The sequence below is a fragment of the Rhamphochromis longiceps genome, linkage group LG16 (genome assembly GCF_057381845.1).
Source record: "Rhamphochromis longiceps isolate RC_006_pf linkage group LG16, R_longiceps_female_GT1.1, whole genome shotgun sequence".
Classification (NCBI taxonomy): Eukaryota; Metazoa; Chordata; class Actinopteri; order Cichliformes; family Cichlidae; genus Rhamphochromis; species Rhamphochromis longiceps.
In genome coordinates, this window is record NC_140572.1 from 29,477,820 (window position 1) to 29,492,776 (window position 14,957).

The 14,957-nt window shown below is 39.6% G+C and overlaps 3 protein-coding genes across 3 annotated transcripts; 1 reads left to right on the plus strand and 2 right to left on the minus strand.

The window, feature by feature from the left end:
* Positions 1-3,482: 3,482 nt before the first annotated feature.
* On the plus strand, positions 3,483-4,830 carry LOC146651387 (olfactory receptor 6N1-like). The gene has a single exon (XM_085385321.1). The coding sequence runs from the start codon at positions 3,872-3,874 to the stop codon at positions 4,799-4,801; it is 930 nt and encodes a 309-aa protein (XP_085241447.1). The 5' UTR covers positions 3,483-3,871; the 3' UTR covers positions 4,802-4,830.
* Positions 4,831-4,942: 112 nt separating this feature from the next.
* LOC146651388 (GTPase IMAP family member 8-like) lies at positions 4,943-9,699 on the minus strand. Its single transcript, XM_085385322.1, has 5 exons — positions 9,563-9,699; positions 8,517-9,304; positions 6,810-8,097; positions 6,663-6,724; positions 4,943-6,025 (listed from the first exon to the last, which is right to left on the minus strand). The coding sequence occupies exons 1-5, from the start codon at positions 9,582-9,584 to the stop codon at positions 5,834-5,836; spliced, it is 2,352 nt and encodes a 783-aa protein (XP_085241448.1). The 5' UTR covers positions 9,585-9,699; the 3' UTR covers positions 4,943-5,833.
* Positions 9,700-12,942: 3,243 nt separating this feature from the next.
* Positions 12,943-13,977, minus strand: LOC146651389 (olfactory receptor 4B13-like). The gene has a single exon (XM_085385338.1). It carries the CDS (start codon positions 13,969-13,971, stop codon positions 12,943-12,945), a length of 1,029 nt encoding a protein of 342 aa, XP_085241464.1. The 5' UTR covers positions 13,972-13,977.
* Positions 13,978-14,957: the final 980 nt, after the last annotated feature.

The window sequence follows — 14,957 nt, forward strand, 5'->3', positions numbered from 1 at the left end:
TTACACACTCTGATGGATCCATTGGGGGCAACTCGGGAGGAATCTGGGGGAATCAGGGAACAATCCATCGATCTTCCAATTGATAAACAATCCAGTTTAACAACAGAGCCCGAGAGCGCCTGAGCAACAGTATCTGCTAACCTCTGCTAACTAGTGTTGCTGAACTAGTATTTAGTCTAGTATTGAGCACTAAATGGCCTGAGGGGAGAAGGAAGCCAAGAGTGTACAACCTGGTCTTAGGGTATTTGCTGGTGTGGTAGCCTCAGCCTCTATGGATCTTGTACCTAGGGCTTGTTCCTGTGCTGCTATGATTAGTACCTTTGTGCTGTCTTTCAGTCTCGCTTTATAGGATTTCTTGATACCAGTCACCTCTTCTATCTTCCAGTGGTACATACCATTCAGGGACCTTTGCTTCCATGATGATTCCTCTTCTTTTATCTCGGGTTTCTGCTGCCTGAAGTATTCACTAAGCACTCTATAGGTCGTGATCATTTTCCTGATGTACTCCTGGATCTTTGTTGTTTCATCCTGGATAGTGGTCCTGTAATTCTCTAATTCCTTTCACTTAGTTTAGTCTCAGGGTTGGGGTGGACTTGTGGTGAAACCATTCATGCCTTGTTAGGAGCTTCGATGTTTTGGGGTCCGTGGCTTCTTTCTCCTCCTTTGTCTCACTGATTATCCCAACAGGGTATTTGATGAGATGTTGATTGCCTAAATCTTGCATTCTTCCCATTCAGCTGTCTCCTCAGGACTTGCCTTACTTTCTGCAGATATTTGGTGTTTGCTGCCTCCCAGGGACTTGTTACTTTCCAGCTCTTTATTCTTGAGACTATGCCTTGGATAGCTGCCACTGTGATGGTTACTGGAGCCTGTTCAGGGAAGCTGGTGTGGTCTTCACTCCGATCTCTCTAGTATACCTCTTCAAACGGCAAGCCAAGGTTGTGAGTCTTTGCTTGGCAGTTACCAAGTAGGAATGGGTACTGGTATCCAGTGCCATGATGGCACAGGTTGTGACATAAACGGTAGTAACCAGACCGAAAAGTAGAACACATTTCGGTGCTTTATTTCAGTGCTTTTTTTTTCCTGAGATGTCATACACTTCAGATTCTAGCCAATCATTTTACCTTTCCAAGGATAGTAGGCGGGCCCAGGTACGTACGTTCTTTTAGAGCAGAGCTACAGATTAAAAATGCCCAAGGCGAAGCAGTCAAAAGTCTGGCTGTACTTCACAGCAAAATATGCAAACTCAGCAGCCTGCAACAAGTACTTTAAGGTGATACTGTGCAAAGGAGGTAACTCCTTGAATCTGACGACGAACCTGGCGACTTATAGTGTTTTGTTAAAAGCTGAGAAATGAACCGTATTTGATAGCTTGCTGCGAGACCTCACACCGAGCACATCTACTGCGGGTATGGTGCCTCGGACCCGGGGTTAGCAACATCCCCCAAGAACCCGCGGAGGAGAGTCCAGGCCCCTAGCCCTGCCGGTGTAGCAGAAATGATGACGGATGATGATGGCAGCAGCAGCCGTTCTCCTCTGGGTCAGTAGCTTAATGTAGTTCGTGTTTAATTTACGTTGTGTAGGCTAACCACGTTATTAAATCAATGCATGTAAGGTGAACTAGCAAACACTGTCGTAGTTACATGCGGCTGTCTTCTTGTTTGATGGCAGGTACTCCCTTCACCCTGGCCAAAAAGGCTAAAATGACCAAAGAAAAAGTGGGAAACAGCAACAACAACATGAGAGGTTTTTGGACAAAGTTTGTGTTTATTCCATTGTTTAAGCACTGCCTCCAGCCAAGAACGATACCATATATGCCCTATAGCTGCAGAAAGGGCTAACATTGTTATCTTTTTACAAAAAACAGCTAAACATGAGAGGTTTTTGGACAAAGTTTGTGTTTTCCATTCTTTAAGCACCGGTTCGAGCACCGGTTCGAGCACCGTTTAAGCACCGGCACCATTTCAAAAGTACCGGTTTGGCACTGGTTTCGGATAAAACCTAATACCCATCCCTATTTCCAAGGCCTCAAGTATGATTTTATTTCTTCGTCACACCTTTTTGCAGCTCCGATGTTTGGCTCACTTCCCTCCATCTTGTCTTGGCTTCTAGTCTCCTTCTACAAGGAGGGTACTGCTCCTTGTAGCTGTTCATCTTGTAGCCAAGCACCTCACTGATCACTGCTGCCATAGTGTAGATCAGCTGGTTGGTTTCGATGATAGTCACAGTAGGGATTTTCCATAACCTTCAGATGGTTCTTCATATGGGCTTTGTAATCAGCCATAGAGGGTCCAGGTTTCCAGCTTAGCAATGATCATATCTGTCAAGTCAGGTGTTCTTACAATAAACACCTCACACACATCAGTTGGCCTTGGCACTTGATACCCAATCTCGGAGGGTCGAGATGATATCACCCCCCTGACCTGACGACCTTGTTCCCCCCTGGTGTAGCATTCGTGTTGTACCTTGTCGATCTTTAGTTGTGATAGCAGTTTTTTCTTCCAGATGTTGAAACACTGAGCAACCAGTTGTTTCGCCATTAGTCCAGATGTTATGTGTAGTGGAAGTGCAAAATAAGTTGCAGGTGCGGATAATCACCACATCATAGGAGGGAAAGTAGCACAAAACACAAGACAGGGCCTAAGTAAAATAGGAAGTTAGCAATAATAACTAAACTGAGAAACACAAAGTAAAAGTATAAACTATAAATAATAAACTGATCTAAATAGTAACTGGAACAATTAACTCAATACTTAAAATACTAATACAAGAAAAAATACAAGATGAAAATGTAAACAAACAAACTAGGCATTAAACAAAGAATATTTAATAATAACAGAACAAAATTCTATACACTGAACCCAGGACCAGAACACCTTAACCACTGTACACTGCAAAAATCAAATTTATAAAACACTACAGGCCAGACATCTAGAGTTAACATAATCTAATTTTTACAGCAATTTTTACATAATTCATAGTTAGAAAAAATATTACTTAACAAGTTAACAATTCACAAATTCTTAAAGTTTTCTAATATCAAAAACACTCATCTGTGAAGGTTCTTCAGTTCTAGGCTAGACCTGAAGAAGCTCTCGGATCAAATCAAATCAAATCACTTTTTATTGTCACATCACATGTGCAGGCACACTGGCACAGCACATGCGAGTGAAATTCTTGTGTGCGAGCCCCACAAGCAACAGAGATGTGCAAACACAACAACACAAACGAGCAAAATACAAGAATGGCCAACCTGAAACTAATAAATATATGTACAATATATAATAGTGTATGCATTTCTGGAAGTGTATACTAAATATTTTCCTACGTGTGTATGTGTGTGTGTGTGTGTGTGTGTGTGTGTGTGTGTGTGTGTGTGTGTGTGTGTGTGTGTGTGTGTGTATACACATTTTTACAAATTAAATAGTAAAAAAATAAAATAAAATAATAATAATAATAATAATAAAATATATAAAATATACAGAGTTGAATATGTGCAAAACAAGTGGCATTTATATACAGTGTGGAGTGCATAATGTTGAATGAGATGGATGAGAGGTGCAACGTCTTCAAGCAACTTAAAGAAGTCCAGAAGCTTTTCTTTCCAAGCTCCTTAGACAATCAAAAATACTCAATTACTGAAACTGAATGCAATTTTTTTTATACGTACGGAAACGAGTTATTAGAGGACCGGCAATATGAGTTTGAATTCCCAGCTGTTGTGCTGTCATCATCAAAGCGTTTATTAATAGACGGTGCTGAATGAGAGCGGAGTGAGAATACACAGCACAGTGTAGCTGCTCACTCTGCATTTTGAACACTCGTCAGGTATAATCTGAACATTTGAAATTGTGAGTATTGCTCTCTGATTATGGATAATGTTTCTGTTGTGAGAATGTTCACTCTCTCTGGATTTAATGAGACAAGGAATATCAGACTTACCATCTTCTCACTCACATTAATGTATTACTGTATGATCATATTAATCAATGTGTCTCTGATTGTGCTCATTGTCTTGGATGAAAACCTCCATGAACCTATGTACATTTTACTGAGCAGTTTTTGCATTAATGCAATTTATGGGACCACAGGTTTCTACCCAAAATTCCTGTTAGATCTGCTGTCGTCTTCTCACAGAATCTCCTATGAAGGGTGCCTTTTACAAGCTTTTATCATGTACTCATTTGCTTGCTGTGATTTGTCCATTTTAGCTGTCATGGCCTTTGACAGGTATCTGGCTATATGTCGCCCTCTGCACTACCACTCTTTCATGACTAAGAGGAGGCTCTCTCAGCTGGTGTGTTTCTCCTGGCTGACTCCTTTATGCATTATTTCCATCAGTATTCTGCTAACATCAAGACTGACCTTATGCAGATCAAAAATTGAGAAGGTCTTCTGTGTGAACTGGGTAATTGTTAAACTTGCTTGCTCTGACACAGACACCCTTTTAAATAGTGTTGTTTCATATGCAACAATTATCGTGTATATTTCGCATGGGTTTTTCATAATGTGGACGTACATGCATCTTATTAAAACATCTGTAACGTCCAAAGAAGACAGGGCGAAGTTTATGCAGACCTGTGTGCCCCATCTGACTTCTTTAATCACATTTTTGATTGTAATACTTTTTGATTTGATGTATATGCGATTTGGCTCTGCAGATTTACCCCAAAGCCTCCAAAACTTCATCGCTATTGAATTTCTCGTCATCCCTCCAGTTATGAATCCCCTCATTTATGGATTTAAACTTACCAAAATACGAAATAAAATTCTGAGTTTTGTTTACCGTAAACAAAAATAACCACTTTAATAAAGTTTAATCACTCAATGTTTTTCTCATTATTTCTTTGTTCATAGACAGTGACAAAACAGGGTGCAAATTCATGTTTCAGTATTTTGTCAGGGATACATCCCTGAGCCCCATCATTTATCCAGGAAAATAATGGGGATTTGTTTCAGCTCATTGTTCATTTTTATTGAAATTATTTGTTGTTATATGAAGTACAAGATGTTTTTCTGCTGCTGTATGCAAATCAAATTGAAAATAGACACACAAATACACATGTGGAATGTAAGAGAATTAAAAACATTTGTCTTAAACTGAAGCTTTTTTGTGTCATAGCATAAATAGAACGGAAAAGGGTTTGAGGAACTATTTTACTATTTTATTTTAAAATGTTCTTGGAAAAACATTTTTTCCATCAATAGGATTTTTGTCAGGCATGTGTCAGGTCAGAGATCAGGTTTCCTTATTAGAAGCATACAATCATACAATTGAATCAGTAAGACTAAGGAAAATTTCAGGCTTTTATCTTTAATAGTTTTTGAGATATTCATATTAATTCAAACTTTGCTTTAGATTTCCATGTGTGAAAAAAGACCTTGTATAAGTCAAACTTTGGAACGTACAATTTTCAGGCACAGAGTTGGGTGAGCAGAAAATCTTCTAAAAGTCTGATAGTTTAAGATGCCCCAACATTTCTGCCATATCCTGTACAATATATATTTTATTTTACCATCTATTTCCATACAGAGGACTTATGTTCAAACTACCAGTTATTCAAAGCCAAAATAAAGCACAAAAAACTGTTGTGATGTGAGTATAATTTTGGCATCTGCATCTAGTTACTCAGTTGCTGTTAACATTCAGCAGATCAAAGTGTACAGCTGACATTATTTCCAATGTGGCATTAAAAAAATCAAATAAATGCACTTTGGGTTACTGAGTTTCACGTACAGAACACAAAAGCAGTAGAAGCCAAGACCATATTTCGTCTGTACACTGAACATGGTCATATAATAGATCTTAGGTCTCTTGAATCAGGTATCTAATTTATTGGACCAATAAGCTGCCCAGGAGAGCCCCAGCTGCAGCCCAGCCAGCTGACCTGGCATTCATCCCTGTGCCCACCCTGGATGAGGCCACAAAGGCTCCAGCTGCTGCTCCGAAGGCTGCACATCCGGCTCTGAGCCATGATGAAGTCAAGCCTGCTTCATGTCTGCTTGCTGGGTTCGCAGACTCTTTCTGTTGGGGAAAAAAGGGACTGTACTAGGCAATCTTTCAGTTATTTAATACACTGTGGGTTGTATTCCAGTACAGTGTGTTAGCATACTTGATTTTTGCAAGAATAAGTAAAGGACGTAGTAGCATTGGAGTAAACACACTTAAATGGATTTGGGCAGTAGTTTGGGAAAATGGGAAAACAGCTAATCTAAAAAATCCTGATGACAATGCATCTGCAAAACATTTTGGATGCGTATAATATTCCTGAAACTTAAAATAACTTTTTCAGGTAAGTGATGTGAATTTAGTGAAATAAATTGTATTTGTGGAGTCAAATACCTCAACCCAGCGTGAAATATTTACATAATTTACTTCTGGTTGATTGCCATTAAATTAGGGAGGCCCAATGAATTAATCCTTATCATAATTTGAATGAATTGTCATACATGTTCCACTCTGATGCTTCAAATGAAGCACAAATAAATAAATCAAACTGATGTGTTATGGATATAAATGAGGCTGAGATGCATGAAAAACTTTAGGAATGTATTTTAGGAAAGCTGTAAAGACCTTTGTGTTCACATAAAAGAAACTTAGTCTTATCTAGAGCGTTTTGTGCGTTCATCATGGTCGGACTGTCAACTCCATTTTTACTCACCTTGTACTGGACATTGGCACCACTGTCCGGCACAGCCAGGCTCTTCTGCTCTGCTTCTGGAACTTAATGAGTGACATTTTGACTTTGTTCTTACAGAGTATACTCATTATTGTGTAACCACACTCAGGATCACTTTCTCATACTCACAGTGGTTGATGACATGTCGATGATGACTTGAAGGTATTGTGAATGCCCATTTTGGTCTTCTGCTAAGCTCCTCCAGCAACTTTAGGTCTGCCACAGTTTTTCCATGATCACCTTTATTAAAGTGCACGGTGTTCATCTTATTTGTCCCGTTAGTTTCCGTCTCTTTGTAGTGCCTCTGCATCCTACTGATCGCCACTTTCAACATTTTCTTTGCATCTTCATTTTCTTTTTTCAGCTGTTCCGTCATCTCTTTGAGCTTCATCACTTCTTGCCTGTGATCCATCAGCATTTGCTCCGTGTCTTTTTCTTTCTTTACACACAATTTCTTTAAGCCTGCAATTTCTTGCTCTTGTGCCTTCATCTTTTCCTCAAGCTTTTCTTTGTCCCCTTCACTCCTTTGCTTTGTAGACTTTATGAAATGTCTTTTCACTGCACACAGCTCTTTTATCACCCTGTCTTTTTCCATAATGTCCTTCTTGAGTTGAGTGTTTTCAGTGTTTAGAATGCTTATCTTTTGTTCATAATCTTTCTTTAACCACTCCTTCTCATCTTCTGTTGTCACCTTCAAAGCCCGAACCTGTCCATCTTCCTCTTTAGCTATCTTGATCATATCTTCTACTGTCCTTTCCCTCTCCTCAACTGTCTTTTTCAGGACATTATTCTCTGCTTTAACCTTCTTCAGTTGCCTCACAGTCTTTTTGGAGCTCTTTTCCAGCCTTTTGTTGCTTTCCTGGAGATTCATGAAACTCTGTACCAAGTATCTGGCATCGTTCTCCACCACCGTCTCCTCAATCTTCTCCAGTAGTGCTCTAACCTGGATGTCTCCGACCCTGTTTAAGTTATCAAAAACATGATATCTGTTTCCACATTTGTCCACAAGCTGCTGCAGAGCTGGCCGTCTTTCAATGTGCTCTTCAATGGGAGTGACTCCCAGTTTGTCTCCCCAGGTGAACAACACAATACTTCGCATCCACACCCAGAGACCGAACAAGCTTAAGTGTTCCTCTGCTCTAATTCTGTCGGTTTCAGTGAAGGTCTCATCGGCACGTACAACCACCAGGACAGCATGAGGAGTAGGAGCCCACGGGGATGCACTGCTAGTAATTCGATCCTGTACTTCCCATGGAGTGTCCTCGGAACAGTATCGTCCATGCCATCCTGGAGTGTCCACAACAGTTATTTGCAGTTTGCCAGCACCACCCTCCCTCTCAGTGACCTGTGATGTTGACTGTCCCACAGCAAAGACTTCACCACCAAGAAGATTGTTTCCAGCTGAGCTTTTCCCAGCCTGCTTTTCTTAAAACAGTAAGTACAACCACAATGAAACACCTGGAACCAGAGACAACAGCAAAAATGTTTTACTTGGGCTAAGGAGAAATGAGTCCAGGTAATTTATCATATTACAAACATTAATGTTTGTAGTATTATAAAAATGATTGTACCCGATCTAATTTTCTGAGCTACATAAGTAATAACATCACAGTTTGTGGTGGATGGATGATTAGTCTGTTGAATGCAAATGTTGATATGTGTAAATAAATATCACTGAATCTCTGAGTGCTAATGATTGTATTTTTTTCCCCTTTCCACTAATGCCGTTATGCCTCACAATTGGTGAAGATGGCAGTTATGGGCCTGGGAGAGGGGTATAATTTAAATCATTTTGATTTATTTTTCTTTTTTTTCTACTTTTTTTTTTATTTTCACATTTTGTTTTGGTTCAATTATTATTATGTCTTGAAAAAACAAATATGATAGGTGCATGAAGTGACGCTTACCCAGTAGAAATGTGAGGGTTCTTTTAACCATATGCACATTCATTCGCCTTAAAGTCGCCCTCTCCTCCACCTTTTTCCTTTGGCTCTCTGTTATCCTGGACAGTTTGTCATTTCTAGTCACATAACCAACTCCTCCTGCTTTTATATTTTCTTCAACCACTGCATCAATCTTCTCCAAAAGTTCTTTAACCTGAGTGGGATCATCTTCTCCCCAAGTGCTTGTATCTAAAAGGTGGTATCTATACATGCATTTGTCCAAAAGGCTTTTCAGAAACTTGTATTTTGCAATGTAACTCTCCACAGACATCCCTCTCAGCTGCTCATATCTCGTGAATATTACTATCGTGTTCCTCCACAGGGTGTCATTTAACTGCTCCAGAGGTCCCTCTACTGTCCATTCCCGACCTCTGTGCGAGCTGATCGGTATAACCATGAGGAAAGCATGAGGTCCCGGTGGGCACATGGCCACGCAGGCTGCTGTGTTCATATTTACCAGGCTGGGGTCTTGGACAGAATAGTGAATCCATCTTTCAGGGGTACTGACCACAACCACTTTAAGTCCTTCATCAAGAATAGTTTGTCTCTTAACACACATCTTCACATCTCTGCTGGTGTCAAACATCTGTCTGCTGAGGATAGTGTTTCCTGTCAAACTCTTCTCCAGCCAGTCGTGTCCCAAGAGCACAATCCTGAGCTCCTGGAGAATGTGTTTGTTCTCTGCCAGCAGAGAGGACAACATGTCACTGAATTACCACAACTCTGGCATGCAAGCAGCTGATGTGAGACAAAGCCCTCCCACTGGTTTCACAACTTTCCTCTGAACTATGCAAAATGCTGAAATTCTCTTAACTGCAATGAATTATGTACAGAATAAGAAAATAGAACAAATTGGATTTAATATACTAAAATCAATCAGCCTTGCAAATGTTGTATGGATACATTTAAGACATATAAAAGTATAAGTCGGGAACATACCTTTATGGTGTCTGTGAGCCATTAAAACTTCATCAGTCACTTTAAAGATGATTCACTACAGTTAAAAACCCTGTTTTCCCAAAAACAAAGCGAAGTGGAAAAATATCGTCCAGCCCAGTGTCAGCCTGAGCTTTAATGCTTGACTCAGCTCTCTGTCTGATGAAAGGTCAAAGTCCAGCCCGTACCACTCTGCTAGTGGAAGATATCATCTAATTAGCTCACACAGGTAACATTTCTGTAACAGTATAATTACATCAAGGAGCCAAGGAAGCCAAGGCCTAAGTTCAGTGAGTGTATTTGAGGATCTTTTCTGTGTTCTTACATAGTAGTTAAACATGCTGTTAGTCCTCCAAAAAAGGTCCAAACTACTGAGGGAGGAACTCTTTTAAGACATCTGTGTATGCAGAACCCCAATGTCCTGTATACATAATATATTGCATACAAAAGCCAATATGTGTGCAATTCCAGTAATCTAAAGTTTACTGAAGTATATTTTAGCATTTGATTGATTGCTGTGAGATAATCATTTCCGTAATTTAGCAAAATCAATACATTAAATAGATCGTTTAATTGTAATCTTGGTAAAGGGCAGTATTGTAGTGTCTCCTTGTATGTTTTCGGGTCAGTTCATTTTCATTGAGAAATCTGAAATCTAAAACTGTTAAAATGCATTAAACACCCTTGCTTCCTGATTAACACCAGATAAACCTAGTTTTCTTACATGTGCATTACTGATGATTGAGTGGATCAGCTCTTCTGACACAGCCGAACCCTGATATTCACATTAGATTAACAATGCTGTTAGGACCAGGGTGAATCATTTTGGGGCCCTAGTTAAGATTAAGATTTTGTTCTAAACTAAGAAACGTGAATTTTGTCATCTACTTACATCTTATGCTCTTTACTGCTTTCCATTTATGTATGCTGTATATTGCACTAAGTAGATTAGACAAGAATACTTCACTTTTTCCCTCTCCCCCACCTTCTGAGACCTTATGCCTTAGCCAATCCTCTCTCTCTCTGTCTGGCCTACCTGATCACTAGAAGACCGCTAAGGCCAAATGTTAGCTTAAAAAGTTGTCTAGCAACCACATCAGTAGCAGCTTGAAACTTAATGCAGCATTGTTTGATAAAAGTAAAATCCAAAATGTTCATGTTATCTAGTTTGGCTTACTGAGATGTTTTATTGGTATGTGATGTGTCTGAGGCTGAGAGACCACGGAGCCCGAAAAACATGATTATTAGGCTGCAAAAATATTTTAACATAATAATAATAATAATAATAATAATAATAACAATTGGATTTATATAGCGCTTTTCAAGGCACCCAAAGTGCTTTACAATGCCACTATTCATTCACTCTCACATTCACACACTGGTGGAGGCAAGCTACAGTTGTAGCCACAGCACACAATATAAGCTACTAAACAACAGTTAGCTATTGTAGTTCATGAGATTAGTGTCCAGAAAATCCATAGTTGTTTTTTTTTTCTTTTTTTTTTCTTTTTTTGTTTTTTTTTTCTTTTCTTTTTTTTAAATGACATCAGAAACAGCAGTATGCGACATTACGTGATGGCAGAGCTTCAGTTCATCCTTTGTCATTTTTTTTTTTTTTTTTTTTTTTTTTTTTTAAATAAATAGGACAGGGGGAATGAATGAGAGAAAGAGGGGGAGAAAAAGAAAGAAAACCAAAGGGGAGAAGAGACGGTGAGAAGGGGGGGAAGAGAGAGAAAAAAAAAAAAGAACTCCTGGGTCACCTGTATGGAGAAAAAAAAAACAAACAAAAAAAACAAACAGAGGAGACAGCAAACAACAAAGAGCAACATAATAATAGAGAAAACAAAGCACCATCACAATAAACTAGCTAGTCATAGATATCAATATTTACTAAATAATAAACGATATTGTGCAGCACGCAAGATAGACAGCGCACAGTGTGCTTTGAGGCAGCAGCCAAGAAAGCTTTAGTCCGCGTCTGTGAATACCCATGTGTGCATACCTGTGTGGATCAGCATGCTTGCATTCCAAAGGTTTCTCCATGTAATGATCTGCTAGGGAGTGTGGGGGGGCCACAGCCCCGTCCTCCAGGGTGTGAAGCAGGTATGGAGGAGATCAAAACTCCAGACATCCAGAGGCCCCCAGAACACAAGAGACCATGGAAGACCAACAGAGGGGCAGCCGCGCCACTGTTCCAGTAAGAGCTGAGGAGAGTCCCAGATGAGGGCTCGCCCAGCAGCCGCGGAGCAGAAGTCAGGGGGAGTTGCAGTGACGCGCCCGTGAGCTCCGCCGGCCCCCAGCTGTGCCTGAGTGACCGAGCCCCAGGCCAAGAGGCCGGGGGCACCCCACCTCCAAAGAGGCCCGAGCGAGCCCCAGGCCCCAGGCCCCGACAAGCGGCCGCCAAGGAGTGAGCCGGTGTGTACCCGGACGCCCACCCCCAGACACAAAGAACCACCAGAAAATCCATAGTTGACATGTGGACCCTCAATATACTTTTGGTTTTACTCTCAAGTTTTTGATAAAAATCAATGCTTCATATTTTGTTTTTCGGTAAACCTGAAAAACCCACTTGTTATCATAGTTTTGGATTTTTTATTTGTTTTTATTGTTTATGTTTTAAATATTTAATTTAAAGTGCACAACAACTTGATTATACAACCACCCAATGCAAGGTTTATGCAACAGCTGATTAGATTTTTGATATAAGTGTACAATGTAACAATGTACAGGTAACAATGTAGCTAAAATAGCTTTCACTTGAATAGCATTCTACTTCCTACCCCTCTACTGCAAACAGCAACACAAATTTACATCGTAATGAATGTGATGATTAGAGTCAGACACAACGACACCTCAAGTTCAAATAATAAGACAGAAAGGATTAAAGAATTAAAGATGAAAAATAAATGAAGGCTCATCTATCAGTCCACTGGCCTATCTAGTTCAGGGTTGCGAGTGACTGGATTCCATGCTGTATAATAGATGATTGATCATTATTCAATAATAACATAATTAATTTGTAAATGTGCAGAGAATTATGGATGCAAGTTTTTAAAATTTTGCAAAAGAAGATATGTAAGCAACAAGAGATGATCTTTTAGCATGATTATAGTCTATAAGAGCATGTCAATGCTATTGCTCTGGGATGAGCCATAGGCTTTGCTGACTGAAACATGGAGGAAATATTAACCACAGACGCTGTTTTATATATCTATTACCATTTATCTACAAAGTGCATAAATTAAAAAAGAAGTAAAAGGTAGAATATAAAAACTAAAAATACAAAACTCGATGTCACATTTCCTGAGAAAACAGAACATGGAACATTATCAATTGATCTTTGTCAAAAACAGTAAAACATAGTGTGGCCTTGTCCCTATAAGTCATCTACAACAGAATGGCTCACATAGTAAATTCTTTACTCTAAGGAAAATGCTGCATTTTACGCTTGTTTTTTTAAGTAAACTAAACTTGATGTAAGTTAGTTTCTTGTAAGATTTAAGTAAAGTCAGGATTCTGTTTTGTATTTTGGTGAGTTTGAATCCATATATGAGAGGGTTCATAAAAGGTGGAATGATGAGAATTTCAACTGTAATGAAGTTTTTGAGACTTTCAGAAAAACCTGTGTACTCAAATTGCACATATATCGACTGAAAACCAATCACAACTATAAATGTGATCAAAGAGGTCAGGTGGGGCAGGCAGGTCTGCATAAACTTTTCTCTGTCCTCTCTGGACCTCGCACATGTTTTAATGAGATGTGTGTAAGTCCACATTATAAAAAAGCCATGAGACACATAAATGATAACTGTTGCACATGCTGTGATGTGGTTTGTAAAGGTTTCAGCTTCAGGACAAGCAAGTTTAACAATTAACCAGTTTACACATAAGACTCTCCGAATGTTTATACCACATAACTTCAGTCTTGATGTTAGCAGGACATTAATGGCAAAAATACATAAAGGTGTCAGCCAGAAGAAACACACCAGCTGTGAAAGCCTCCTCTTAGTCATGAAAGAGTGGTAGTGCAGAGGTCGACATATTGCCAGATACCTGTCAAAGGCCATGACAGCTAAAATGGACAAATCACAGCAGACAAATGAATATATGACAAAAGCTTGTAAAAGGCACCCTTCATAGGAGATTGTTTGAGAAGACCTTAGTAAATCTGAAAGGAATTTTGGGTAGAAACCTGTGGACCCATAAATTGTGTTAATGCAAAAGCTACTCAGGAAAATGTACATAGGTTCGTGCAGATTTTCATCCAAGAAAATAAGCAGCACAAGAGAGATATTGAAAAATAAAATCATGCAGTAATACAGTAAAGTGAATGCGAAGAGAGGCACTCTGAAATTCATCGTCTCATTAAATCCTGACAGAATGAAACTTCTTACATTAGACACATTATCCATGATCAGAGAAACATCTACCTTCTTAGTGTAACAACATGTGAGTGTACAGAGGAAAGAGCTGCTGTATCTACACCCCTAACAATATCTGCTCTTCCTCTACGCCTCCTGTTAATTACTGCCTTTGGCTCAACAACAAAAAACACACACCTGGGAATTCAACCTCTGTTGGTTGGGGGGGGGATACGTGACTGGCTATTAGTGGAAGTTTTCCTTCTCTTTGCTGTTTATATTTGTCCATGTAACTGGATTCTCTTTTGCCAGAAGCCGAAAATGTCCACAAATGACGAAAACCTGAGACAGTCGTGAACCTTTCAAGGAGTGCCCAGTTGACCAAAATTACCCCGAGGATGCAGCGAAGACCGCAAAAGACCCAAGAACAACATCCAAAGAACTGCAGGCCTCACTTGCTTCAGTTAATGTCAGTAAGAAAGAGTTTGGCCAAAAATGTGTTCCAAGATGAAAACCACTGCTGAGCAAAAGGAAAATGAAGGCTTGTCTCAGTTTTGCCAGAAAACATCATGATGATCCCCAAGACTTTTAGAAAAATAACTCTGTGGACTGATGGGACAGAAGCTGAACTTTTTGGAGTGTGCGTGTCTGATAACATTCAGTGTAAACGTCACACAGCACTTCAGAAAGACCATCACCAAAATATGGTGGTGGTGGTGGTAGTGTGATGGTCTGGGGCTGTTTTGCTGCCTCAGGACCTAAATGAAGGTAAACTGAACAATAAATTCTGACGTCTACCAAAATATTCTGAAGGAGAATATCTGGCCATCTGTTTGTGACCTCAAACGGAACACAGTTGGGTTCTGCAGCAAGACAATAATCCAAAACACACCAGCAAGTTTACCTCCGAATGGCTTAAGATAAACTAAATGAAGAAATTCGAGTGACCTACTTTAAGTCCTGACCTGAATCTGACTGAGATGCTTGACGCATCAATAAATGAGTTGATCTGAGAGGACCTACAAAGTTATTTAAAG